The sequence below is a fragment of the Seriola aureovittata genome, chromosome 18 (assembly GCF_021018895.1).
Source record: "Seriola aureovittata isolate HTS-2021-v1 ecotype China chromosome 18, ASM2101889v1, whole genome shotgun sequence".
Classification (NCBI taxonomy): Eukaryota; Metazoa; Chordata; class Actinopteri; order Carangiformes; family Carangidae; genus Seriola; species Seriola aureovittata.
In genome coordinates, this window is record NC_079381.1 from 22,980,842 (window position 1) to 23,007,513 (window position 26,672).

The following is a 26,672-nucleotide window of genomic DNA, read 5'->3' on the forward strand; positions in this document are numbered from 1 at the left end:
TATACTATGACTTTTTTCATGACTTTTTATGTCTTACTATATTATGACTTTTTATGCCTTACTATACTATGACTTTTTATGACTTTTTATGACTTACTATAAAATGACTTTTTATGCCTTACTATACTATGACTTTTTATGCCTTACTATACTATGACTTTTTTATGACTTTTTATGCCTTACTATACTATGACTTTTTTATGACTTTTTATGCCTTACTATACTATGACTTTTTTTATGACTTTTTATGCCTTACTATACTATGACGTTTTTATGACTTTTTATGCCTTACTATACTATGACTTTTTATGCCTTACTATACTATGACTTTTTTTTATGACTTTTTATGCCTTACTATACTATGACTTTTTTTTATGACTTTTTATGCCTTACTATACTATGACTTTTTTCATGACTTTTTATGTCTTACTATACTATGACTTTTTATGCCTTACTATACTATGACTTTTTTATGACTTTTTATGACTTACTATAAAATGACTTTTTATGCCTTACTATACTATGACTTTTTTATGACTTTTTATGTCTTACTATACTATGACGTTTTATGCCTTACTATACTATGACTTTTTTATTACTTTTTATGACTTACTATAAAATGACTTTTTATGCCTTACTATACTATGACTTTTTTCATGACTTTTTATGTCTTACTATACTATGACTTTTTATGCCTTACTATACTATGACTTTTTATGCCTTACTATAAAATGACTTTTTATGCCTTACTATACTATCACTTTTTATGCCTTACTATACTATGACTTTTTTTTATGACTTTTTATGCCTTACTATACTATGACTTTTTTCATGACTTTTTATGTCTTACTATACTATGACTTTTTATGCCTTACTATACTATGACTTTTTTATGACTTTTTATGCCTTACTATACTATGACTTTTTATGCCTTACTATACTATGACTTTTTTATGACTTTTTATGACTTACTATAAAATGACTTTTTATGCCTTACTATACTATGACTTTTTATGCCTTACTGTACTGTGACTTTTTTATGACTTTTTATGCCTTAATATACTATGACTTTTTATGCCTTACTATACTATGACTTTTTTATGACTTTTTATGTCTTACTATAAAATGACTTTTTATGCCTTACTATACTATGAATTTTTTATGACTTTTTATGACTTACTATAAAATGACTTTTTATGCCTTACTATACTATGACTTTTTATGCCTTACTATACTATGACATTTTTATGACTTTTTATGACTTACTATAAAATGACTTTTTATGCCTTACTATACTATGACTTTTTATGCCTTACTATACTATGACTTTTTTTTATGACTTTTTATGCCTTACTATACTATGACTTTTTTTATGACTTTTTATGTCTTACTATACTATGACTTTTTATGCCTTACTATACTATGACTTTTTTATGACTTTTTATGACTTACTATAAAATGACTTTTTATGCCTTACTATACTATGACTTTTTTTATGACTTTTTATGACTTACTATAAAATGACTTTTTATGCCTTACTATACTATGACTTTTTATGCCTTACTATACTATGACTTTTTTATGACTTTTTATGCCTTACTATACTATGACTTTTTTATGACTTTTTATGCCTTACTATACTATGACTTTTTTTATGACTTTTTATGCCTTACTATACTATGACTTTTTTTGTGACTTTTTATGCCTTATTATACTATGACTTTTTTTATGACTTTTTATGCCTTACTATACTATGACGTTTTTATGACTTTTTATGCCTTACTATACTATGACTTTTTATGCCTTACTATACTGTGACTTTTTTATGACTTTTTATGCCTTACTATACTATGACTTTTTATGCCTTACTGTACTGTGACTTTTTTATGACTTTTTATGCCTACTATACTATGACTTTTTATGCCTTACTATACTATGACTTTTTTATGACTTTTTTATGTCTTACTATAAAATGACTTTTTATGCCTTACTATACTATGACTTTTTTATGACCTTTCATGCCTTACTATACTATGACTTTTTTATGACTTTTTTATGCCTTACTATACTATGACTTTTTTATGACTTTTTTATGTCTTACTATACTATGAATTTTTTATGACTTTTTATGCCTTACTATACTATGAATTTTTTATGACTTTTTTATGACTTACTATAAAATGACTTTTTATGCCTTACTATACTATGACTTTTTATGCCTTACTATACTATGACATTTTTATGACTTTTTTATGACTTACTATAAAATGACTTTTTATGCCTTACTATACTATGACTTTTTATGCCTTACTATACTATGACTTTTTTATGACTTTTTATGCCTTACTATACTATGACTTTTTTATGACTTTTTTATGTCTTACTATACTATGACTTTTTATGCCTTACTATACTATGACTTTTTTATGACTTTTTTATGACTTACTATAAAATGACTTTTTATGCCTTACTATACTATGACTTTTTTATGACTTTTTATGACTTACTATAAAATGACTTTTTATGCCTTACTATACTATGACTTTTTATGCCTTACTATACTATGACTTTTTTATGACTTTTTATGCCTTACTATACTATGACTTTTTTATGACTTTTTATGCCTTACTATACTATGACTTTTTTTTATGACTTTTTATGCCTTACTATACTATGACTTTTTTTGTGACTTTTTATGCCTTATTATACTATGACTTTTTTATGACCTTTCATGCCTTTCTATACTATGACGTTTTTATGACTTTTTATGCCTTACTATACTATGACTTTTTATGCCTTACTGTACTGTGACTTTTTTATGACTTTTTATGCCTTACTATACTATGACTTTTTATGCCTTACTGTACTGTGACTTTTTTATGACTTTTTATGCCTTACTATACTATGACTTTTTATGCCTTACTATACTATGACTTTTTTATGACTTTTTATGTCTTACTATAAAATGACTTTTTATGCCTTACTATACTATGACTTTTTATGCCTTACTGTACTGTGACTTTTTTATGACTTTTTATGCCTTACTATACTATGACTTTTTATGCCTTACTATACTATGACTTTTTTATGACTTTTTATGTCTTACTATAAAATGACTTTTTATGCCTTACTATACTATGACTTTTCATGCCTTACTATACTATGATTTTTTTTATGACTTTTTATGACCTACTATAGAATGACTTTTTATGCCTTACTATACTATGACTTTTTTATGACTTTTTTATGACTTTTTATGACTTACTATAAAATGACTTTTTATGCCTTACTATACTATGACTTTTTAATGACTTTTTATGCCTTACTATACTATGACGTTTTTATGACTTTTTATGCCTTGCTATACTATGACTTTTTTATTACTTTTTATGCCTTACTATACTATGACTTTTTATGCCTTACTATACTATGACTTTTTTATGACCTTTCATGCCTTACTATACTATGACTTTTTTTATGACTTTTTATGCCTTATTATACTATTACTTTTTATGACTTTTTATCCCTATTCATACTATGACTTTTTCATGATTTTTTATGCCTTACTATAATATGGCTTTTTTTTATGCCTTACTATACTATGACTTTTTATGCCTTATTATACTATGACTTTTTTATGACTTTTTATGCCTTACTATACCTTGATTATTTTATGCCTTTTTTATACTGTGACATTTTTATATGTTTTAATGCCTTAGTATACTATGCGTTTTTTGTTGTTTGTTTTCATGCCTTACTATACTATGAGGTTTTATGCCTGATCATACTATCACAATTTTATGACTTACTATACTATGAGGGTTTTTTTTTCATTTTTATGCCTTTCTCTGCTATGATGTATTCTGTCATTGTTATGCTTTACTATATTATGATGTTTTTAACATTATGATGCCTCACTATATTACAACGTTTTTTGGTGCTTCTATGCCTTACTGTGCTATGACGTTTTATGTTTTATTATAGTATTACCTTTTTTGACATTTTTATGCATCACTGTACTAGGACTTTCTTACGTACCCTGCTAAAGTTCAGGGATATCGGAAAGTAACAATGAATAAAATACGTAAACTGGACCAAACAAAAAGATTCACGGAAACAGATCAGGCAAAAATAAAGGATTTTATTGAAAAATAAGTAAAAACTACAACAAAAAGCAGACAGTGGACAACTCATTGGGAATCTAAAACTGGGCCAAAACCAAGATAACCGAAATTGACAACAAACACAAATTGAGTGTTTCTAGGCTTCAACAGCAAAACCCTGAGCAGCTATCTTTGGGAGAACAGTCACGCAGCTTGTCAACCGCCAAATGACCCAATCTGTCTCTGACCAGGCTTCTTCTCACCGCCTTTATGATCCAGCTCTTGATTGAGAAACCAGGGGAAACTGTGTCAAATCACCTGCTGGAGAAAAGGGGAGAGCGGAGGACACACACCACAACACTACAGCACATAACAGACATACTATAACATTTTATTAACTTTCTATACTATGACATTTTTGACATACTCTGTCCATACAGCATTGGTGAAACACTTGACTTTAAGTGTGAAACTGCTGTATTCAGTTTTTTTACTCATCACAATCACCTGATGAGTTTGTTGTGGAGAGGAAGATACCTCTGTGGATAATTCAGCTTCAGGTGAAAACATCCTAAACCACTGACACTGAAGGAATACAAACATACAATTGTGAAGCTGACAGCAATGGTGGTGAAGACAACAACTCCTATGATCCCACGCTCTTTCACAACGTCACGTGTCAGGCGCCTAGTGTTCACAACATTCAAATCTCTCTCTGTTTTAATTCTGAGCTTCTGTAAAGCCTGATTAGTGTTCATAACAGTATAACATGTCTCAAATTATGTCGTGTTGGGTCCTTGAATTATCCTACCAGTCGGCCCCAAAACAAAAGGAGAAATTAACAAGTTGACAAAAACATATTTTTCACTTTAGAAGCTGCTAAAGTACGGCCATTTATAAACTAACAAAACATGCTGAAAGATTGACTCATTCCTTCATTTAAATCCGACTTGATTACTGAAACGCACTTTTTACCGGGCTCCCGAAAAAACAACACTGAGAGACTTCAGCTCATTCAAAACTCCGCAGCTCGGCCAAGGGGAGAGATCACATCAATCCACTTTAACTTCCTGTTACAATTACGATTGATTTCATCTCCTCCTCCTTATATACGAGCTACATTGCTAACTGTAAGACAACTTGAACAAAGCTGTGGAACACACAACCTGTAGATATCAGACATAGATATCTATAGATATCAGAGAAACCAGCTCACTGAGTGTTTTTAAAAGAAAGCTCAAAACTTATTTCTTCACTTAACACTTTGCACCACATTTCTGCACTGCTCAGCACTTCTCTTATTTAATGATTCATTAATTTATTCATCATTGTATCTCATTTTACATTAGTGTTTTTAATGTTTTTTTAGATTTTAGATAAATGCTTTTAACATGTTTTTATGTTCATTTTATGTGTTTTCTTTTCATGTGAAGAAGCTGGTGCATGTCTTTCTCTTTTTTGTAAAGCATTTTGTGATGAGGGAAAGTTCACGTACATTCTCTTTTAGTTGTTTAAAAGGTGTAACACCCTTTAAACTGCTGCCACTGCGTCATGTGGTCGGAAGAAAAAAAAAAAAACAACACTCTGATTTGGAACGGATCAAATAAAGTGGTGGGTGAAATGAAACTCACAGGAGAGCAATTGGAGTAAATGCGACACCTTTGACATTCTTATTTGATATTAAAGTGTGGATTATACTCTCAGAGGAAACAAGACATAAATCATGACCACCACCATCACTTTTTCCATCTTCGCAGGAACATAAACAACATGAGAGCTGAGGAGCCACAAGAGAGAGAGAGCAGCAAGACACAACTAGCAGACCACATGGTTAACCACACACACATTTAATCTAACTTCATACTTCTACGCCTCATATTTTACTTTTTTCATTTGTGTATATAATATAATATAATATTGTAATAATAATAATACATTTTATTTAAAGGCGCCTTTCTTGGCACTCAAGGACACAGACATTATAATGTGTAAAATATAACAGCAAAGCAATGACATGGAGTACATTTCCTGTGCTTAAGTACAATTTTGAAGTACTGGTACATCACCTGAGTATTTGCTGCTTTTTACTTCTACTCCACTGCGACAGTTTAGAGCTAAATACTCCACTACATTTGTTTGACTTTAGTTACTTTGTGGATTCAGACTAATAATATAAATCAATAAATTATGATGCATCATCGTCATCATGTGGAGATAAGACTCATTGATCCCCAGGAGGAAATTCACAAGCTAACCAGCAATAAAAGAATTAAAATTAGCCGCACTTTAACTAATGTGCACATTGAGATCATAATTATTGATGCGTCAAAGTGATCATTCTGCATAATGAGGACTTTTATTTTGTTACTTTAAACCTGCGAATTGTGACTTTTTGGCAGCAGAAACAAACTGTCATCATCTTTACAGCTGGTCTGATAATTTAGCATGAATTTAGAGGTAAAAACAAAAGCGCTTTCATTGTCATTGTTGTCACAGTTTTCAGATCCTCAGATGATGTGGTTTAATTTTTCAATCAAAAAGGGAAGAAGCACTACCTGAAACACAGTCTGAGCCTGATACGTATCTACGTCTAGACACTCATCATCATCGTTATCTTTACAAACCTTCTGAAATTTTGTGGTTAAGTCAATAATCACCTGAGTTTGATGGATATTTCTATAGATATTGTGATGTATTTTCCACTGGAAATATTTCATGTATCCGAAACATTCAGATTCATTCATCTGACTCTAACGTGTGTCACTGTGGTGCAACTCAACTTTTAGCTCTCAAGTGACAGGTGAATACTCGGACTGTCGGCCTGAAATATAAATTGTTCCTGTTAAATTAGTGAGCTCTGGTGATTGGCAGGTAGGAAAGCACACAGTAACTCTGACTTAAGTATATTTTCTATGTTATATTTAAAATTTTTCTCAATTTAGTTTGACTTTACTTTATGTGCTTCGTTGTTATCCAGTTATTTGTAGAGGGGCTATACGCAAGTTCAGATGTAGCTCAGTTTCAACGCACTGCAGTTAATTACAACATTAACGTTAAGATAGAAGTTAAAATGCATGCGCACGTCACTCCTTATTGGCTCGTCAAAGATAAAGATAAGTATTGAGCACTCAGCTGTGACTTTATGCTGCGCTCGGTGGAGGCAGGAATCGGTGTTGGCACCACTTGGTTGTTTATGTGCGAAACCGTCGTCCTCAGAGGCGACTGATGGCTTTTCTCCCATTTTACCTGAATGCAGCGTCATGCCATGTCATTACTGCAGAGGAAGAGACGATGCACCTGAACAGAAGAAGACAAATATCCATTGTGTTGCGGATGCAGCATATTACCATCACAACCACACACACACACACACACACACACACAAACACACTCTCTATACTTTACAGTTCCAGGTTTCCCATAAACCACAGTGTACTTCAGCAGTAACTTGTTCCAGTTTCTAACCCCGTTGGTATCAAATCTCTGCACACACAAGTCAGCATCACTGGCATTCACGTGACCCTAATCCCCTTCCATAGAACTGGTCTTTGAGATACTGTTGCTATGGATACTTTGAACCATGCAGAGTTGTAGTAGTATGGCTCTGTGCTTCACTGAGAGGAAACCACACTAGCTGTTTGTGTGGTTAACGACTAGTTTTTAGCTAACAGAGGGTTTGGCAGGAAAAAAAACTAATCTGACCAATTTTAAACCCGCAAACTGCTCAAGGTGACGATTATTTTGTTTTCATAATTGCTGGAAGATAAAATGGTAATTAAAAATAAAATTAGATTCATCAGCCTTAGTTGTGGTACGTTGATGAATTGAGAGGGACGAGTGCTGACCTGACATTTAAAAAAAAAAAAAAAAAGAATTCAAAAGTTATTTCAGGTGTAAAGGATGAGGTGTAGACATGTTTCTTTAGAAAGCAATCAACTGCATGAGATCTGGTGCATTCAAGGACAGCAGCACGAGACCACTTCCTGCCACAGGGGATGCGAGTCAGCGCCACATCAGACAGATGACCAGGTGAGTGTAAGGTAGTCTATCTTGGCATTTCTGTATGTTGTTCTGTATGTTTCTTCAAACTGATCAAAGGTCCAACAAAATGGAAAATGGAAATCTACTCCTCCTGATATTTATAGCATTTATTTGTAGCACTCTGTCTGTGGGATTTCCTGAAGTGGAAAACCCGTCATGAAGTCCCCCCCCCCCCCCCCCCGTGTCTGTGGTTTTTAAAATGCTTGAGGCAGTTATAAGACCAGAGACATCACACAGACTTCTGAATACAGAGCAGTTTAGTTCTTGACTGTCTGAGTAAATTAAGACTTTTTTCAAAATAAAACAAAAGGCCAACCGAGGAACCGCTTCCGACTGCTGAGCTCCGTTTGTACCAGCAGAAAGTGTTTGTCTTTAGGAAGAATTCAACAGTTACAATGACGTTTTGCATAAGAAATTCATGAAATAGAATAATAATATAAAAAAATTTGATTTGGAAAAAAAAAAATAAATTTAACTTTTTTTTTTTTTTTTTTTTAAAGATTGCTGCAAAACTCTTTCCCTTCTCATTTCTCTCCATCACAAATTGCAAACCACAAATTATGAGTTTTCAGTTTATTTTGTTGTTGTTAGGTGTCACAACTCAGTGTACTCAGATTGTGAGTGAAATGAGTCAGTGTTAAAGTGTAAATCTCACCTTTGTGCTGCTTGTCAAAGTACTTTCTATGGGATCATCTGGACCAGACGGGTCAACCCCGGCCGTACTTCTGATGCTAATGCATGCTAACACGCTAAACCAAGATGGAGAACGGGTTAAATATTACTTCTGCTAAACATCAGCATGTTAGCATGTTAGCATTGCCACTGTGAGCATGTAAATCATGCGAAAGTTAGCAATTAGCCTCAAAGAGCCGCTAGCATGGCTGCTATTTAGATTTAATTTTTCAGTCAAGGAAACTCCCTTCACTTCCACGGTTTTGGGGCGACTATCAGAAACAAACATGTGAGAAGTATCTAAATGACCAGATACCAGCAGGTGTAAATAAAAAAACATTTGAACTGTTTTCGTTTTGACTCATAAAAAATAACTGCGTTACAGTATATGCAGATTTTGGTTTAAGAGTTTCATAAAATACTGTAGTAAATGTTTCATATTTACTCTCCTGATGTTTTGGTTTAGTGAAACAGAAACAGATGTTTGCAGCCTCTGAGGTTAAAGTTTAACCTCTAACCTTAGAGGTTTACCCCGCTGTCACTCACTCACTTTCATAGACCCATATTTAAGTAACATGTAGTGACTATTAAAGTCGCTGATGGATCTGCAGCGATGTTATCTCATGTTAAGTTTGTCTTTTTTACACCAGGATTCACAACAAACGCATTGAAACATTCGTAAGTACAATATTTTTCATCCACATTATTCTCTCTTATTATTGAACTTCTCACCTATCTCACATCCTGTCAGTGATGGCGGTGGGGGAATTTTCTTGGTTCAATGACATCATGTTACTGGTAAATAAATCCACAACTAAACCACAAAAAAAAAAATGAGAGGCATCGCATTTTTGTTTTATAAACTCACAGAATCTAAAAGTTGAATCTTTTCAACCCCACTGCTGCATCATTTCTGCTTCCCTGCATAAACTACTTGATACTTTGGTGCATTAATATCCAGGTTTTTGATACTATTGCACGTTAATATTCACATTTTTGATACTTTCACGTGTTGATATCCAGATTATTGATACTTTGGTACGTTGAAATTAGTTTACGTTAACTGTCTACAGCTGATAAAATTTGCTAGCAACAGACACGCCCCATATCGTCTACTTCTGAGCACAACTGATGCATTGTTTCAAAAATCTTGGTAAAAATCTTGCCGGTGTTATTATTATTATTATTATTATTCTAATTATCAATATCATTATTATTATCATTATTATCAACCATTATTTCGACAGGGAAATCCATTGAGACCAAGGGCTCATTTTCAATGGCGCCCTGGATACATACAAAGAATTTGATTCATAAAAACAATGTAAAACAGTCAATACCAAACATCCAATCTCAATACAAGCTTATAAAATAAAATAAAAAATGTTCAAATTTATGTTAAAAATTATACAAAGCATTTACAGCCCTCAACATCAGACTCTATAACAAATCTTTAAGTAAAGACTAAGCTACAGGTGAAAGACAAAATTTAAAACTTTTTACACGAGCCATAATAAATGTCACCTATGATCTCATCTATAAACAGGTCTCACAACGAGCCTTTACCATCCAGAAATGACTGGTGCCAACTGTGGTTTTGACAGTTTCCATCCGCACAAAGGTAAAAGTTGGTTGCTTTAGTTTCTGATGATCAAGAGAGAAAGTACATGTGCGAAGCAAAAACAAGGAAGCAGAGCGAGAGTGGCAGCTGCTTTATAAAAAGCTGTCTGAGGTCGAGGGACTCGATCTGTTTTCAGACAAACTACTGACACAGAATCACTTCACTCTCATCAGTCTACATCAGGACAATGTGCGACTTTGATCTGGCTCAAGCTCTGGACAGGTAAGTTTAAGAAAGTCTACCAAGTTCTCTTTGTGCCTGACATTACTCTACTTTTCTATTTTTAAATCAAGCTTAATTCTGCCTTCTCTTACTATTGGAAATATCAATATCACAGGTCAGAAAACTCAGTAACTCAATGTGTAATACTGTAAGACTTTAGGGAAGAGCTTCCAGCTCATCTGACAACGTGTTTCACTTCTCCCTTCAACAACAAAAAAATGAGAAAGATCTGTGGCAAAAATAGTAAGAAATAACACTGAATTAACCAAAGCCAAAATCTGTTATTTACAACGGTTTGTCATTTAATTATAACTTTAATACTAATAACTTTTTAAAAAATGAGTTTACAAAGCGCTTTGACAATCGAGGCAGAAGAAGAGAAAATCCTTAGAGAGACTAGAGCCTGAATAAAAGACGACATCACCTAAAAGGAAGTCTGTGAAAACGAGTTTGAAGAAGTGATTTAAAAGTGAAATCTTGAATTAAAACAAACAGGGAGCCAATGAGTTGAAGAGAGGATTGCGGTGATGTGATGTGGTCTGATGTGTGTAACACAACTAAACCCACACACAGTCACATGTGAGCGACGGTACAAGTTTCCATAAACGTCCAACATTCAGATTTGTCTGTTGTTGTGTTTCAGTCCTCTGGGATTCGACGATACAGGACCTGAATCCCGCTGCTTCGACATGACGGTAAGAGAAAATGATCAGTTACATATAAGTTTTCACTCTCATGTATATTTGTCACTTTCAGATGTTCTTATTTGATATTATAAAGAATATAACAAACGTAACAACTGTTTTGTTTTTGTTTTTTTACCTCTTTTTATTGAGAATGATATTCACATCAGCATTACATCATCTCTGAAACATTTCCTGTATTTCTATCTAAACTAAAAATGAGAATCAGATCAGGGGGAAGCACCTGCATGACGACATGATGTGTGGTTTCTGTGTTTGATGTTGTAGGATGTTAAAAAAGAGATCATCAACCTCGACACGGGACTGAACCTGGAGATTTCCTGCAACCCAAAAACCATGAAGAGCGTCGCTACGCTGGTGATGGCGGTGAACAGGATGAAAAAGTCCCCGACTCGCAGCAGCTGGGAGCTGAGAGGCGACGAGCTCTGCAGCGTGATCATGGACAGCCTGGTGGACGGTGGGTGAAGACAGACACATGTTGATGCTTCACCTCATTATTTGCTTCAGGTTCTGTTCAAGAAGTGGGAAAAACTTAATTCCAAACCCCACTGACATTTGTAATAATTTAAAAATTTTAATAACAAAGATCCACCTTAGGAACAAAACCTTTCGCAGCTCGTGTGTTTTCATTCCATATATTAAGATAAGGACAGTGTGGGGGAAAAATATTGTTTATAATGGACTATAAGTGGAGTCCGAGAGCAGAGGTCAGTTTTTAAATATCCACTGAAAGGCCACAATAGTTTCACAGACGTGTATTTTAGATCATTTTCTGATCAGGAAGTGAAGGCTAACGGAGCGACAGCAGCTGATTTAATACTCACGTGGCAAACAAATAACTAATATCAGTGATCTGCAGCTAGGTCACACTGACCTTTACCTTTGACCACCAAAATCTAATCAGTTCATCCTTGAGTCCAAGTGAATGTTTGTGCCAAATTTGAAGAAGTTTCCTCAAGGCGTTACAGAGAAATCACGTCCACGAGAACAGGACAGAAAACAACATGTCAAAATATAAAAGTGAAAACTTCAGCTGTTGTTAAGGAGCAGAATATTTTTGTTGGAAACCTGGACTCGGTCCATGTGTCACTATCTGATGAAAAGAAAACGAGAAGGGCGGACGCTGCGTTTGCAGAGAGTTCGCACCTGGCGCCTTTTCTTCTGACTAACGTCTCGTTCCTCGTCTCCACAGAAACGGTTGTGAAGACGGTTGCGGACGCCACCACGGGACAGAGAAGCATCAAGTTCGTACGCGCCCGAAGCGAGGAGTGCACCCTGAGCGACACCCAGAAGAAAGACATCATCTGCACCCCGGGAGATTTAAAACTGCAGGCCGTCACTCTGAAAGGAGGATACGCCGATCGCAAAGGTACAAGCCTCTCCTCTAAACTTCAGAAATGATTTCATAAAAATAAATCAAATGTTTGATGCCCAAATGTAAAATTTAGAAAAAACAAAAAGCAAACTCTAGAGAAAAGTCTTAAGAGTCTTTGGAGGGGTCCGACCCCTCAGCTTGGGAACCACTGACCTGCAATACAACAACTGCTTAATGTCGTTGAACGAGTAACGTGAAATCCTGACTTCCTGTTTGTTTCCTTCACACCAGTGAATTTTAAACTGGTGAAGTACATCTCCATTGGTGCCGGGCAGACGTTTGTTCTGTCAATCAAAAACGACCACAGCCACAAGTTCTACCTCTCCTGCGTCAAGAACAGCAACAATGCTGAGCTGCATCTGGAGGTAACACACACACACACACACAGACACACACACACACACACACACACACACACACACACACACACACACACACACGACCATGTCATATATAGTCGGTACATTACCTGCAGTAGATCTGATGATCTTTAACTTAAGTCAACATTTTCACTTTTTATCTAATTTGTTACTTTTTAACTCATAATTTTGATTTAATGTCAACTTTGAGTTTTTTTACTAATTATTTTGTCATAATTTTATTTTAATTTCCAATTTTATCTTATAATTAAATTTTTATTCCAAAATTTATAGTTATTATTTTATGATTTTTATTTTTATTTTTCATTTTTAATCCGTCAAAGTTTTGACTTTCAATAAGTTTTTCATATTTTTTCCATCTATTTGCTTCCATACATGTGAGAATTAACATGAGACATTTTTCTCTCTCGTGGCAGGAATGCAGTGAGGACGATATAAGAAACGACATGGACCGTTTCCTCTTCGAAAAGAAATTATCAGGAAAATCTCAGACCAGCTTCGAGTCCGTTAAGCACCGCGGCTGGTTCATCAGCACGTCTGAGAGCGAGAACCAGCCAGTGGAGCTGTGTCAAATAGACAGCGCCCAGCGTGTCACCTCCTTCAACGTCAGCTCAAAAAAGCCTCTGATTGGCTGAAGCAGCTGTGTACAGTTACAGTTTAATGTATCCAGATGCTGAGGGTACTTTTTATTTTAAAACTCTTTTATTCTACCTGACCACTAGATGGAGTAATCACCTGCAGGATGATAATAATTCAGTGTAACCTACTAAAAGAGACTTTAACTTTATATTATTTTACCCTGAGGCAAAATGATGTGAAATTTGTATCTTCTTTACTGGAGAATGTAACAGGATATTCCTAAAATCTGCTTCCATTTTTAATTATTATTTCCCATTAACTTAACTTCATTATTGATTGTCCGTTGTTACTAAATATGCCATTGTCATTTTTAAGTGCATGTAAAAAATTACGTTATTATTTGCTGTTTTAATAAACATCAAATATGTGTTCGTATACCATATAAAAATTCATTATATAGATATTTTTAAGTTACATATACATATACAAATTTTACTATGAGTATTTCATATATTTTAGAAGCTTATATCCAGAGGATGAATATATATATATAAAATATCCCCTTATAGGTGACATATGTGTCATACATTACATTTCTGTATGGGTAAAAGAATTGAACAACAAGTGCATCCCTCCTGGGTTCATCACAAGTTATTTTCTATTATTGTTTTAAGTGATAGATAGATAGATAGATAGATAGATAGATAGATAGATAGATAGATAGATAGATAGATAGATAGATGGATAAGTAAAGTATATATAAGTTATAATTTGTTAGTGTTTTGTCTGTTTGCACGTGTTTCTTTAAGCTGCAGTGCGTTGAGCTCTCCGGGCCACCGTATTTCCCTCATAAAAGTGAAAAAAAAATCAAAAACTGGGTCTGAGGCTCCTCTCCTCATACTTCCGCGTTTAGTAAATCTGGATCAGGCCTTGTGCCCCGCAGACCTCCTGCCTGCTCCCCCCCTCCCCCCCTCTCACAGCACCGGAAACACCTGAGCCACAACCTGCTCACAGCAGCAGGTATACTCACCTCACTGCAGCGGAGACCTGGAGGCGTCATGGCGGGTGGAGGTCCGGTGAACAGGCGGCGGTCATCTTCTGCTCTGCTGCCGCTGATTGAACCGGCTGAGCAGCGCGGGAAAGAGCAGCGTCATCAGTGTGGGCGTGGTCACCGGTGGGGTTTTAATATCCGCGGGGCACACCTGAATGAATCTGATTGGATGTTACTAGCCACACGGCTGCGAATGAGCCAATCACTGTGAAGCAAACTGCAACACAGCTGGTGCCAATCAGCCAATAGAATCAGAGCATTTAAACTGCCTGTGTTTAGTGTTTATGTTTATATAGGGAGTGAACATAGTGTCAATATTATTTTAAGATTTACAAATGTAAATGAGATTAGTGAAGTGAAAAAAATAAGTTTTTTATATTTGTGCACAAATTGAACCTGGAGTTGTGAGAATAAATCTTAATTTGTCTGCAGATAGAAACCCACATATACATATATTTTGTACTTTTTTCCCCCTAAACTCTGTAAATTTATGAATCTGGTTTAGGACTTTAATAAAAATAACTCTTTATGTCAGTTTCTGCCATTAACTCAAGTTATAAAGTAGATAATTGTCAGTTTTATTTTCATCCTCTTTTTCATCAAAACAACCTGCTGGAGTCACAGATCTCTGTGCATCTGTCTGCTGAACATTATGAGTTATAGATGATCAATTTAATGAATAAAACAATGGTTTATTTGTTCTGGACAAACAGTTTCTGCAACCACCCTGCCTCTCTCATACCTGTGGGATAAACATGAAGCTATACAGCCAGCAGCCGGTTAGCTTAGCTTTCCAACTGTACGTGTCTGTTTGTCTTTGTAAAGTTGAAATCGTTTCATGTTTTCTCTGTGTCAAATAAATAACACCTTACTCCACCATGGAAGAACTGTCCGCCTGCAACCAACAATTATATTCATTACCAATACATCTGTCAGTCATTTTCTTTAATAATCAATTGATTTTTCTGAATATAAAATGTCAGAAAATAGTGAAACATTCCCACAATTATTTCCTGAAATAGTGAACATATTCAAATTTGTTGTTTTGTCTGAGCGACAGTGAAAAATACAAAGATGTTGCATAAATCGTAAGATGCTGATTGGAGGCTAAAGTGAGTCGCTATCAGAAAGTGAGGAGACAGGCCGGGGCTAGCTGGTTAGCATGCTAACTTCAGTAGAAGAAAAGACGTGTTAAGCTAAGGAGTTAACATTTGTGTTGCTTTCCACCTCTGGAAACAGCTGTTGGTGAGTAAAGGAATGAAGTTTGATGCTGAAGCTGCAACGTTTCTTCTAGACTGGTGAGTAAACAGCTGTTAATGCTAACGCTAGCTATTTGAAATAGCTAAATATGAAATAGAAATATACAGTACAGACACCTTAAATTAGCACCTGAGTAAATGTACTTAGTCGTGCTATATTTATAGTGCATACACACACACACACACACACACACACACACACACACACACACACACACACACACACACACACACAGAGCCTGTAATCTGAATTTCACAGCCCTCACCAAATTAAACATCAGTCTGTTCTCACCCCTTCACAGCCTCGGCCAATCAGAGCCGGTTCAGAGGAAGTCGACCTCTCCTCATTGGTTCGGGCTGCGCGGGTTTGCATGGTGACACCTGAGGCCGTTTCTTGACTGACGACGCACCAATGAGAGACGCCGAGCACTGCTCTGCTCTGCGGCGCCGCTCGACATTGAGGCAGATTAGAGAGAGTGATGTGCATTTAACTTTAAAGAGGCAAAATAGAACGGGGGGGGGGGGGGGGGGGGGGGGTGATGAGCTGAAGAGAAAATACAGCATGAATCTACAGTGTCTCCATCCTCAAAACACACACATACACACACACACACGCGTCTCTGAGGAAATCCATTTTCTACTGAGGTGTTCACGTGCAGCACAAAAATGTTTTTTTAGAATCATTTCCTCCAGTTTCAGTGATTGGCTAAGACGTTAAAAAAATCACGTGTCAGTATGTGTGACAGAAAGGAGAACACTCATGTTTGTGTGTCTGTGTGTGTCTGTGTGCATGAATACAAGCATGTATTACAGCACATACATCACCTCACATCTAATACATGACATGAGGAACGTGAGGTTGTTGTGCAGATGATCTCACGTCTGAAATCAGGAGGAAAAACTCCCTCATTGATCTGCACATACACTCACATGTGCAGGAGTGCATGACCAGTTGTGAACCTATTGTGTGTGTGTGGGCCGATGATTGAGTATATGTGTGTGTGTGTGTGTGTGTGTGTGTGTGTGTGTGTGTCTCCCTCTGCCATGCACATTCCCGGCACATGGCAACAGAAGCTAAATATAGCTCCAGCAGCCCGGCTTCACAGCAGGATCATGCTTCCTCTCGCTAACGTAGGATCGCTCCCTCTCTCTCTCTCTGTTTCATACAAACATGGGTCCCTCTCGTACACCTCTCACCCTCCCTCCCTCCTTTCCTCCTGCTTTTCTTCCTCTTTACTTTGTCACTTTTTACCCGCCATCATTCTCCCCCTCTCCCTCAGACGCTCTCCTTCTGTCTTTTTGCAGCTACAGCTTGATCCTGCTGCGCTGAATCTTTGTCTCTGTAAAAACACGACCAGCTGCTCCGAAGCCCCAAAAAGCATCATCTTACCTCATCATATATAAATCATCATGCCAAAGAAATGTGTCATTTATGTGGCAAAATAAAAACAACGCTGCAGTGACTGCAATCACTTACAGTTAGCTGGTGCATTAGCGTTAGCTACAGCTAATGTTTCCCGTCAAAAGAGAAAAAAAAAAATCTATTTTGATGCTCTTAGATATTGAGTTTGTTAAAGCACATAAATAATTCAGCAGCTAAATCCAGTCGTAATGGAGAGGAAAAAAGCTGAAAGCACATTAGCCTAGCGCTTAGCTTAGCAGAGTAGCAGTAGGCTAACTGCCATATCTGCAGCGTCTCACTCAGGTGAAAGCCACATTACTTGATGTGGTTTATCCACCTTTTAAAGACACATTTATTGAAGTAGGTTGGATGTTTGTAGGTTCTGTATTTCCACTTTAAATTACAGAGTGCAGGAAGTTAAGAAACGTCTTGTTCAAAGTTGATAGAGATGATAAGTAAAAATTAACCTAGCAGGGTTTGGAGCAGCTGCAGTTCACTGTATAGCGTCTTTATGGGAGGTTTTAGGGGTTTATAGTTGTTATTGCAAAATGTGCCGATATGAGGGGCCGTCAGGGGCCCCCTTTTCCCCCTGGGGGGCCCCAAACATTTACTGGTTTTCCTCTCCTCACAGTGCACCTCTAGTTACTGTTCGTTCTTCTACTCAGCTGCACTTCAGAGGGAAATATCTTAAAATTTTACTCCTGTATTTATTTTCACTGTGAATCAGATTAAATACTTAGTGGCTCCAAGGTGCAGTGGCAGAAAACCAGGGAACGACAGGAAAGGAGGAATTTTTGTACAACACTGTGCACCTATGGAAGTTTGATTAACAACAACAGTGACTCTGATTCTGCAGAAACACTAAAGTAATTATGACGTATTTCGCAGTAACGATAAGAAGCCAGAACTCACACCTCAGATGGAGGCGTTACTGAAGATAAAGATATAATGTTGGGGTGACGATCTGGGGTACATCAGTGTAGTTCTGGGGTAGAAAAGCTCAAAGAAAAGGTGAACAAATCCTGGAACAATGACGGACTTTGTACTGACTACAGTGTAGGTGCTGATGAATGAAGTACAGTATAAAAATACTTACACTTTTGCTCATGGCAGTTATCAGGTTAATTCAAAAACCACATGTTCATCTTTTAAATTATGATGCATTTGTTCCCTGCAACAAAAAAAAACAGTAAAAAGAAATGAGCTGAAAATTCAGAAACGATGCAAAAACAAAAACACACGAAGCTCCAAAACAAATACAACAGAAAAGATGCTGCATATCCACATAGACTGTACAGAGGGAGGATAAACAATATTCTTCGATATAAATAAGGACAATTAGAGGGAGCAGATAGAAACACACACATGCAAATACAGTAAAAGCACCCACAGGTTTCTGAAGCTCAGAGTGAGCTGCTCCACTGTTGCCATCTTGGCAGTGACTCCGCCCCCTAACTCCCAGCTAATCCAAAAATGGTCAAAGAGGACGGGCATGTGTGGAGCTGACACTTCGGTGCATAGGCTCTCCCACCTGTCACTCAAAGTGACCACGCCCCTCAATTCTCCCTAACTTTAGTCCTTAATAAAATGTAAACAGGTGAGTTTCCTAAACAGTTTTCATCAGGAAGGAGGACGTTTTCTGTAACAGGCTGTAAACATGTTTATTTCTGCTGTAAAGTTGGACAGTTTAACATGGGAGTCTATGGGGACTGACTCACTGTTGGAGCCAGACTCTAGTGGCCATTAGTGGAACTGCAGCTTCTGGTTCTTCAGTGTTGGAGGTCGATGCTCGTGCTAGCCTTTTCTTCCCAGGCAGGTAATAAGGTAATAATCCTATAATGTGAGCCATATGACAATATGTAATTAATGATATATTCTATAATAATATGAATAATATAATATTATTATCAAGTGAAGGATGTGAACACTTCCTCCTCCACCTCGCTGTGTGAGGGCACGACACACTGACACAAGTCAGCGGGGCTGGATCTGAGCGATCCTAGCGTGATAGTAATGGACTGCTGGGAGCATGTGGTATAATCCTGGCTTGCGTTGGCACACTGCCTAGTGAGGTATTACGTTGCTCGCAGGCTGCATTAGTCCCACTGTTCACATGTGCATGCTTGCACACATTACTGCAGCACTGCCCGGGAGGTGAGGGTGGGCTGAGAGTAGTGATGGGAGGTCACCGGGGACGGGCAGCTTTTCATCCATCCTTTTTCTCTGAGATGAGCTAATTTACAGTGCAGAGATGTGCATGTAGACTGTGCACAGACGTGGAGCTACAATTATGTCCTCCATCCATCCATTTTACCTGAGTATTTTCATTTGATGCAATTTTATACTTTTAAATTTATACTCCTACATTTGTCTGACAGTTTACATTTAAAAAACATGTGATAAAATGATAAATTCAACACATTTTAACCAACTAAACCAGTGGTTTCCAACCTTTCACGTTATTTAATAATAAATAAAACAAAGATTAGAGAATAAATCCGACTTTGTGTTTTCTTCTGTCCTCTCCCTTTAACCGTCTGGTGACCCCTCTAATTGATCAGGTGACCCTTTGGAGGAGCCGGGACTGAAATCTTCACCTGATCTCCTGGCACTTCACCTTACTGAATAGATTTAGTGCTTAACACTTACACCAAGGTCTCCTCCTGCACTGAAGCTTCACTGTTGCTCCTCACTTGTTAGTCTCTTTAGATAAAAGTGTCTGCAGAATGAATCATTTTCTTATAGATATATATAGTTGTCACATATCATAGAATAAGGGCATATTTTTACATTTTATATTTATCTTTTTATCTTTATAATTTTATTTCTTATTCTATATTCTTTGCTGTTACATTTCTGTTCTTAAGGGAGCAACTGTGACATCACCTCATTTCAATAACGTATTCTGATTCTGATCAATATAAATATAAATATAAACTGTATATGACGTAGTTAAAGCAGCTACAACAGTCAAATGCTGCTGAAGCATCGATGGCTCAGGATCAATGATCTGATCAGAGATCAGTCACAGGAGGCAGTTTACTGTAGAACCAGTAAATGCAATTAACTTGTTAACGTCAATAATATAACTTCATACAAGTAATTGAAAATGTCAACAGACATTTTACTTAATTAGTTTAAATAACATTTACATTCACGTAATATCTTCATGAATGTTAAATTTACTGGTAAGTACATTTTACTACTGTCAAGTTATTTATACTTGATATTACAGCAGTAAAATTTATTTAACAAGTAATTGTGCAAATACTTTTTAAAAGATTTTAATTTCTACAAGTTATTTTTAGAGTATTCATTTTTAGCTGTGCTTTCCAGTTATTTTGCTGGTCTTTTATTTTATTTTTATGCTTTTAATTGGTTTTATATGTTTTATTTTTATTGGACTAAATATTATTTTATCTAATCACATTTTATCCCTTCTTTTTAAAAAGATGAACTCATACATATTATTTATGTCTGTTTTATCTCGACACTCTCCACATAGTTTTTGTGGTTACAGCTTCCTTGATAATTCATGTTTTGTACTTTTACTTGGATACTTTACATACAGTATTTATTTATGTTTTTACTGTATATTTTATTGATAATACTTCAGTTTTTTAACCTATTTATTAATAGTATTTTCATATTGTTACATGAAGGACATGAGTGTCCTGCTCCCTTCATGTGACGCTGTAACTGACCTGAGTCTGCGAAGTGAGGTCTGATGTAACACTGTGATCAGTTTGCAGAGCCGCTCTTTTACCCAGAGTGCAGCTGAACACTGTCAGTACAGTAGCTACTGCCAGATACACACACACACACACACACACACACACACACACACACACACACACACAGACACACACACAAATAAATGCTAATGTGTGAATGTAGAAAAATAGATTTGAATCATTTGTGAATTGAACTATGTACAAAATCTGCAGTTGCGTAACACAGTTACAAATATGAGCAGGAGGCTACCAGCAGCGACTGTAGCCCCCGGCCACACTCCTCTGCATGTGACTGATTTCACACACGGGTGTCATGAGGGACGCTGGTTTTGAGGCTTTGAGGTGATGTTTACTATGAAGTTACTGCATTTTCTATTTCCAGCCTTTGTGCAACTTTGTCTGTGAAATTGAATCCTGCAGTGATTGATTATTTCAGGCGCTGTGGTGCAGCCAATAAGCTGTAAACATGACTTTATACAGATGTTACAGTGAGTTGATTATTTACACATGAGCCAGTCACAGAGCAACATTATCATTCATGTGGAGTGTCCAGTGTTCCCGCTCTTTCTTTTAGCCCCATGTTTGTTCTCCACCAGCTCCTGAGGGAAACATCTGACTCCTCAGCTGCTGAATGCTCCACTGTGTTCACCAGCTGCTCTCTGACTGACTCTATAGTTTCTCTGAAAACAGCTTCCTGCTGCTGGTGACAACATTAATGGACCATAAACAATATGAGCTGAAAAAGAGGCTAAAATTGTCTTTAGATCTGAGAGAAACTGCAGCATCTAGTTTCATTTCTCTCGTCACTACAAGCGAAACCTTTCACATTATATCTGGTTATTTCATGCACTTTTCACACGACAGGACTTTGAGTCTGCAGCCTTGCTATCACACACAGATGTGACCAGCTGGGGGCGCTACACAAAAGTCAGTGACTCACTAAAGTCATTATCAGCCTCTGGACACCATGTGTGCTGATAGTAGTAGATGGTAGAAGAGTATTAGGGCCACACTGAGGAAAAAAAGAAACATGGAATTTCGAGAATGAAGTCGTAATATTACAGAAAAGGCGTAATAATAATAATAATAATAAATATTGAGAGAAAAAAACATACATTTTTCAGTTTCTTCACAATCTTTTAAATGTCCTGATGATGATGATGAAGTATCTTGAAATTGTTTTATTTTATTTCCTCATTGTGGCTCTAATACTCCATCATATAATGCTTTTATTGGGTTTTTTTAATCATTTGATGGTTTTATTTCATTCCACCTTTATATCTCTATATCATGATTGCACCACTGTTTTATTTAATGTCTCTGAACTCGTTTTTTGAAAAGTGTAATACAAATAAAGTTCATTATCATTATTATATTTCGTTAAAACCCGGCTCAAAATCATCAGGATTCATCCTCTGATTCATGACAGTTTCATAACGATCCCCCCAGAGTGATGGAGTCGACTGATTGATCACTGGAGCAACACCAGCGCAGCTTTAAGTGGAATAACAATGTTCAGCCATGAAGCCATCAGGAGTCACAGCTAAATCTTCTGATTGGAAACCATGACAACATGGCAAAAAAGGCCTAATATCAGCGTTGTATAGTATGTATATGTTTTAGATATTTTAGACCTTAAACATAAGAGTCAAACAACCATACAGTCGGTCTAAATGCTTGTGGGAATCTGTGTGAGTCGCTGTGGAGGGTCTGCGCTCTCATTAGGAGTCTCACCTCAGATATTCACAGAGGGCCTCGTTAATAACGGAGCTGCTGGAGACGCTCCGAGGACCAGCGCAGCTGCACTGTAATTTCCAAGAACATGACATTGAACGCGCTTTTAAAACTGAACTCCCTGACACCAAACCTGATCTCACCTCTCCCCTTTTTATCTCGTCTCACCTCGGTCGACTTTTTTTCTTGTTCCTGTTTGAAGTGATTATTCTGTCAGTGTCTGCCTGTTTGTTTCAGCCGCTGAATCAGACGGAGGCCGGTTGGATTCAGTTGGCTGTTGGAGGAGGAAACACCGCAGGTTGCCAACTTTCCATGGCACCGAAACAAAGCTGTCAAATTCACACAGCCGCCGAAATGGACTGCAGATAAACAAGTGATCATAGTCGTTACGATACAGTAATGTTTGCATAAGGAGGGGAAACACTCCACACGGAGCCAAATTTAATAAATAGAATGAATGCAGGATTTAATGGAGTTTTCTTTACATGCTTTGTTTCAGATATGTGATGTAACACAGAGGTTTTCAGACTGTGAGGCGAATCTGAACACACACACTGATACACACACACACGTTAGATCAAGTGTGACTTACCTTTCCAGAGGTTATCGATGTCTCTGATGTGCATCACCAAGAAACGTCCATAAATCCGCTTCCAAATCACTAATAGAAGATGCTTATAACTCCAAGAACTTGCCTGAGAATCATCACTTTAAGTTTTCTTCAGAATAAAAGTCGTGCTGTGACAGTTGTCGGTACATCCATTAGAAACTGCTAGTACCTAATTCAGAGTAGTTTTAACGGGGCTACTTCGGTAAAATAGTAAATAAATACAGGCTTAAAGAAACAGAGGTTCAACAGGAGTTCACCAGCAAGTTTAAACTTCCTGTTTACATCCCCCAAAGCTTTATGGGAACCGTAGTTCCAAAACCTGAAGCATGTTTATCACCCAAATTGAAGTAAGATGAACAATCAGAATCAGAATCAGAATCAGGATCTGGTTTATTGCCAAGTAAGTTTTTGCTTTGGTGTTTTGGTGCAAATCAATAAACACAGAAAGAAGAAAAGAAATATAAATAGAAAAATTAAACAACGAGAATCTTCTGATTCTGAATAACAATTGTTACAAAATCCATCAATATTAAATTAAAGTTTTTATATTTGGCTGATGTGGACGAGCCGACAATAAAATCATCCCTCGTCTCTGCAGTGAAGAGAGGGAAACATCACATCTGTGCAGAGCAAGGAGGAGGAGGAGGAGGAGGAGGAACCTTCCTCACATTAATACATGTCAATTAACCACATCTCGCTGTCTCCTCTCTGACATCAAAAAGTCCTCTTAGTTTTGAAGTAGCAGACATTTTAAACCCTGCCTGTTCCTCGTCTTCTTTTTGTTATGATGAAGAGACACAACCCAGCTCATCATGGCATGAAAGCAAAGAAGGACAGGACGGACTCACTAATGAGGCGGCTGTGGGAGGCCGGGGACTGTTAAATATATGCAGATATATGTAGGTCAAAAACTCAACGAGTCCTCCCAGAGACATTCAGCAGCAGTCTACCAGCTGACGCTCTTATTACGGAGAATACCTGGTGGATTGTTGATGAATGATGCCGCCCAGCTTCACCTTTACATCAGGAAGTGTGGGATTCATTTCTAACGTTTATAAAAAAAAGCCAAATTTAACCACTTATCTTTGAAAAACATGTGATTGAACCGACACTGATGTAGGGATCTCTGATGATGCCAGATCTGGCTGACAAAAAGAAGTGAGATCAGAAACAATCCCCTCAATCGTTGTAAAGGCAGCCCAGTTTTTAATGCTATGCTACAACATGAGCCTGTTTTTTTTAGCCTATATTTGTTTACAGTTTGTAAAAAATGTAGTAAATATGATTTTTATTTATAATTAGCCAAATTTACTATTAGGGGTTCCTCTTTGCTGTGCACCAATGGATGTACTGACAACTATCAATCAATCACTTTAACAGCGAAGAAAACCTAAAAATGTGATTATTCTGTTCTGTCCTGAGTCGTCAGGTGCGTCTTTTCACTGTGGCTGCTATGTGGGTTTATGGATGTTTATTTGCGATGGACAGTGGAGATAATAATATCCTCAGTAAGTGGAAGTTGCGCTGAATATAAAAATATGTGTATCATGTCTGTGTGTTCACATTTGACTGAATTATGACTAATTTCTGATCAGCAGCCAAACTACAAACTAACTTCCTGTTGTTTTTTAGCTCACCTGTACGCACCTGTCCCTTTCACTTTTACAGTGTCTTTGCCTCACGTCTCTCCCTCTGTGTTTCCAGTGTCGCCATGTTGGGCCGTTTTCTGCTCTCGGTTGAGCTACTTCTTCTTTAAAGGAGCTTTTTCGTAAGTTTTGCTATTGCTACATAGCTAGCGTTAGCATTAGCAGCAGTTTACTCACCAGTCTAGAAGAAACGTTGCGAGTTCAGCATCAAACTTCATCCCTTTACTCGCCAACAGCTGTCTCCAGATGTGGAAAGAAACGCTCGTTAACTCTCGTCTCCATCATGTCTTTTCTTCTACTGAAGTTAGCATGCTAACCGGCTAGCCTCAGCCGGACGTGTCAGTGTCCGATAGCGATTCACTGTAGCCTGAAGACGTAGCGCTGCTCAGAGGACGATTTATAACCTCTTGTCTTGTGAACGCGTCGATGTCCGAAGCTGTTTTCAAGCGACGTTCACCACCACCTGCTCCACTGCAAGAGAAAACGTACAATTAGCCCCTTTAATGCTAATTATGTTATCATTAAATGAGCCATGTCTCAACAGGCTTACAGTCAATGGAGGGATTATCCATGTATTTGTCTTGTTATTCCTCCACTGGTTCGTTTGGTTGCTATTATTTTTTATAATCTGTAAAAAAAAACTTACAAATAGCCCCTTTAATTGTGTAAAAATTGGTTGGGCAGGTTTTTGTAATTTAAGTTACCACCTACGAAACTTCCTGTTGTTTGGCTGATGATCCAATCAGCAGCTCACGGACGAGCTTCAGGTGGAAACCCTTAGTGGAAGTCAATAACCCCAAATCAGTGAAATCTGCAGACAGATATCTCTCCATTCATTATCTCTGATGTCCAAACCTCCACGTCTGGCCTTTTATAGCTGAACAGCTTCATGTTTTTGGGATTTCTCTCCAGTATCAAAGTGATTCACTGGTAGGTGTCAGTACATACAGTGATACGCAGCAAACAGGAAGTACTAATTGCAAATTCTGCATATTTTATTTTCCAAAATTCAAACGATGTAGGCTAAAAGAAAAACTGTACCCAGTGAAACCACTGCAACCTTTCCTGTCCTGTTGCTGTATGTTCCTCTCAGTGAGGACGACCCCCATCTGCTAACACTGCCCCCCCCCCCCAAGGCCATTTTTACTCTCATGATTTTACATCATTTCTTCTAATAAAAAGCTACTGGACGGTAATTATGTGCTGGAGCTTGTAAGGAGCCACAGAAACAATTGGGGACCGACTAAAGAGCCTCAACAAAACTCACCTCTCACCACCGTTCGCTCGCCGCTACGAACAAAACATCTGTTCTCTCTCCATGTGTCGTACCTGGCCGCACACAGCTGAGTGCGTTTACACAGGAGGAATCTTGTGTGCGCCACATGTGAGCGGATCTCAGCACAATCAAACTGTTGTGTGACCGAGTCCCCGGGCAATGAGGAGGTCCTAATGGCACAGCTGACTCCCTTGACTAGGAATGTCAAGTCTTGCCGAGGCCTCCCACATTAAAATAGCCGGCGTGCCGTGTCAGCAGGCCCT

General features: G+C 37.2%; 1 protein-coding gene across 1 annotated transcript; it reads left to right on the forward strand.

The window, feature by feature from the left end:
* The first annotated feature begins 10,501 nt into the window (after window positions 1-10,501).
* il1b (interleukin 1, beta) lies at window positions 10,502-14,154 on the forward strand. Its single transcript, XM_056402785.1, has 6 exons — window positions 10,502-10,659; window positions 11,303-11,354; window positions 11,631-11,820; window positions 12,556-12,732; window positions 12,970-13,103; window positions 13,535-14,154. The coding sequence occupies exons 1-6, from the start codon at window positions 10,625-10,627 to the stop codon at window positions 13,751-13,753; spliced, it is 807 nt and encodes a 268-aa protein (XP_056258760.1). The 5' UTR covers window positions 10,502-10,624; the 3' UTR covers window positions 13,754-14,154.
* Window positions 14,155-26,672: the final 12,518 nt, after the last annotated feature.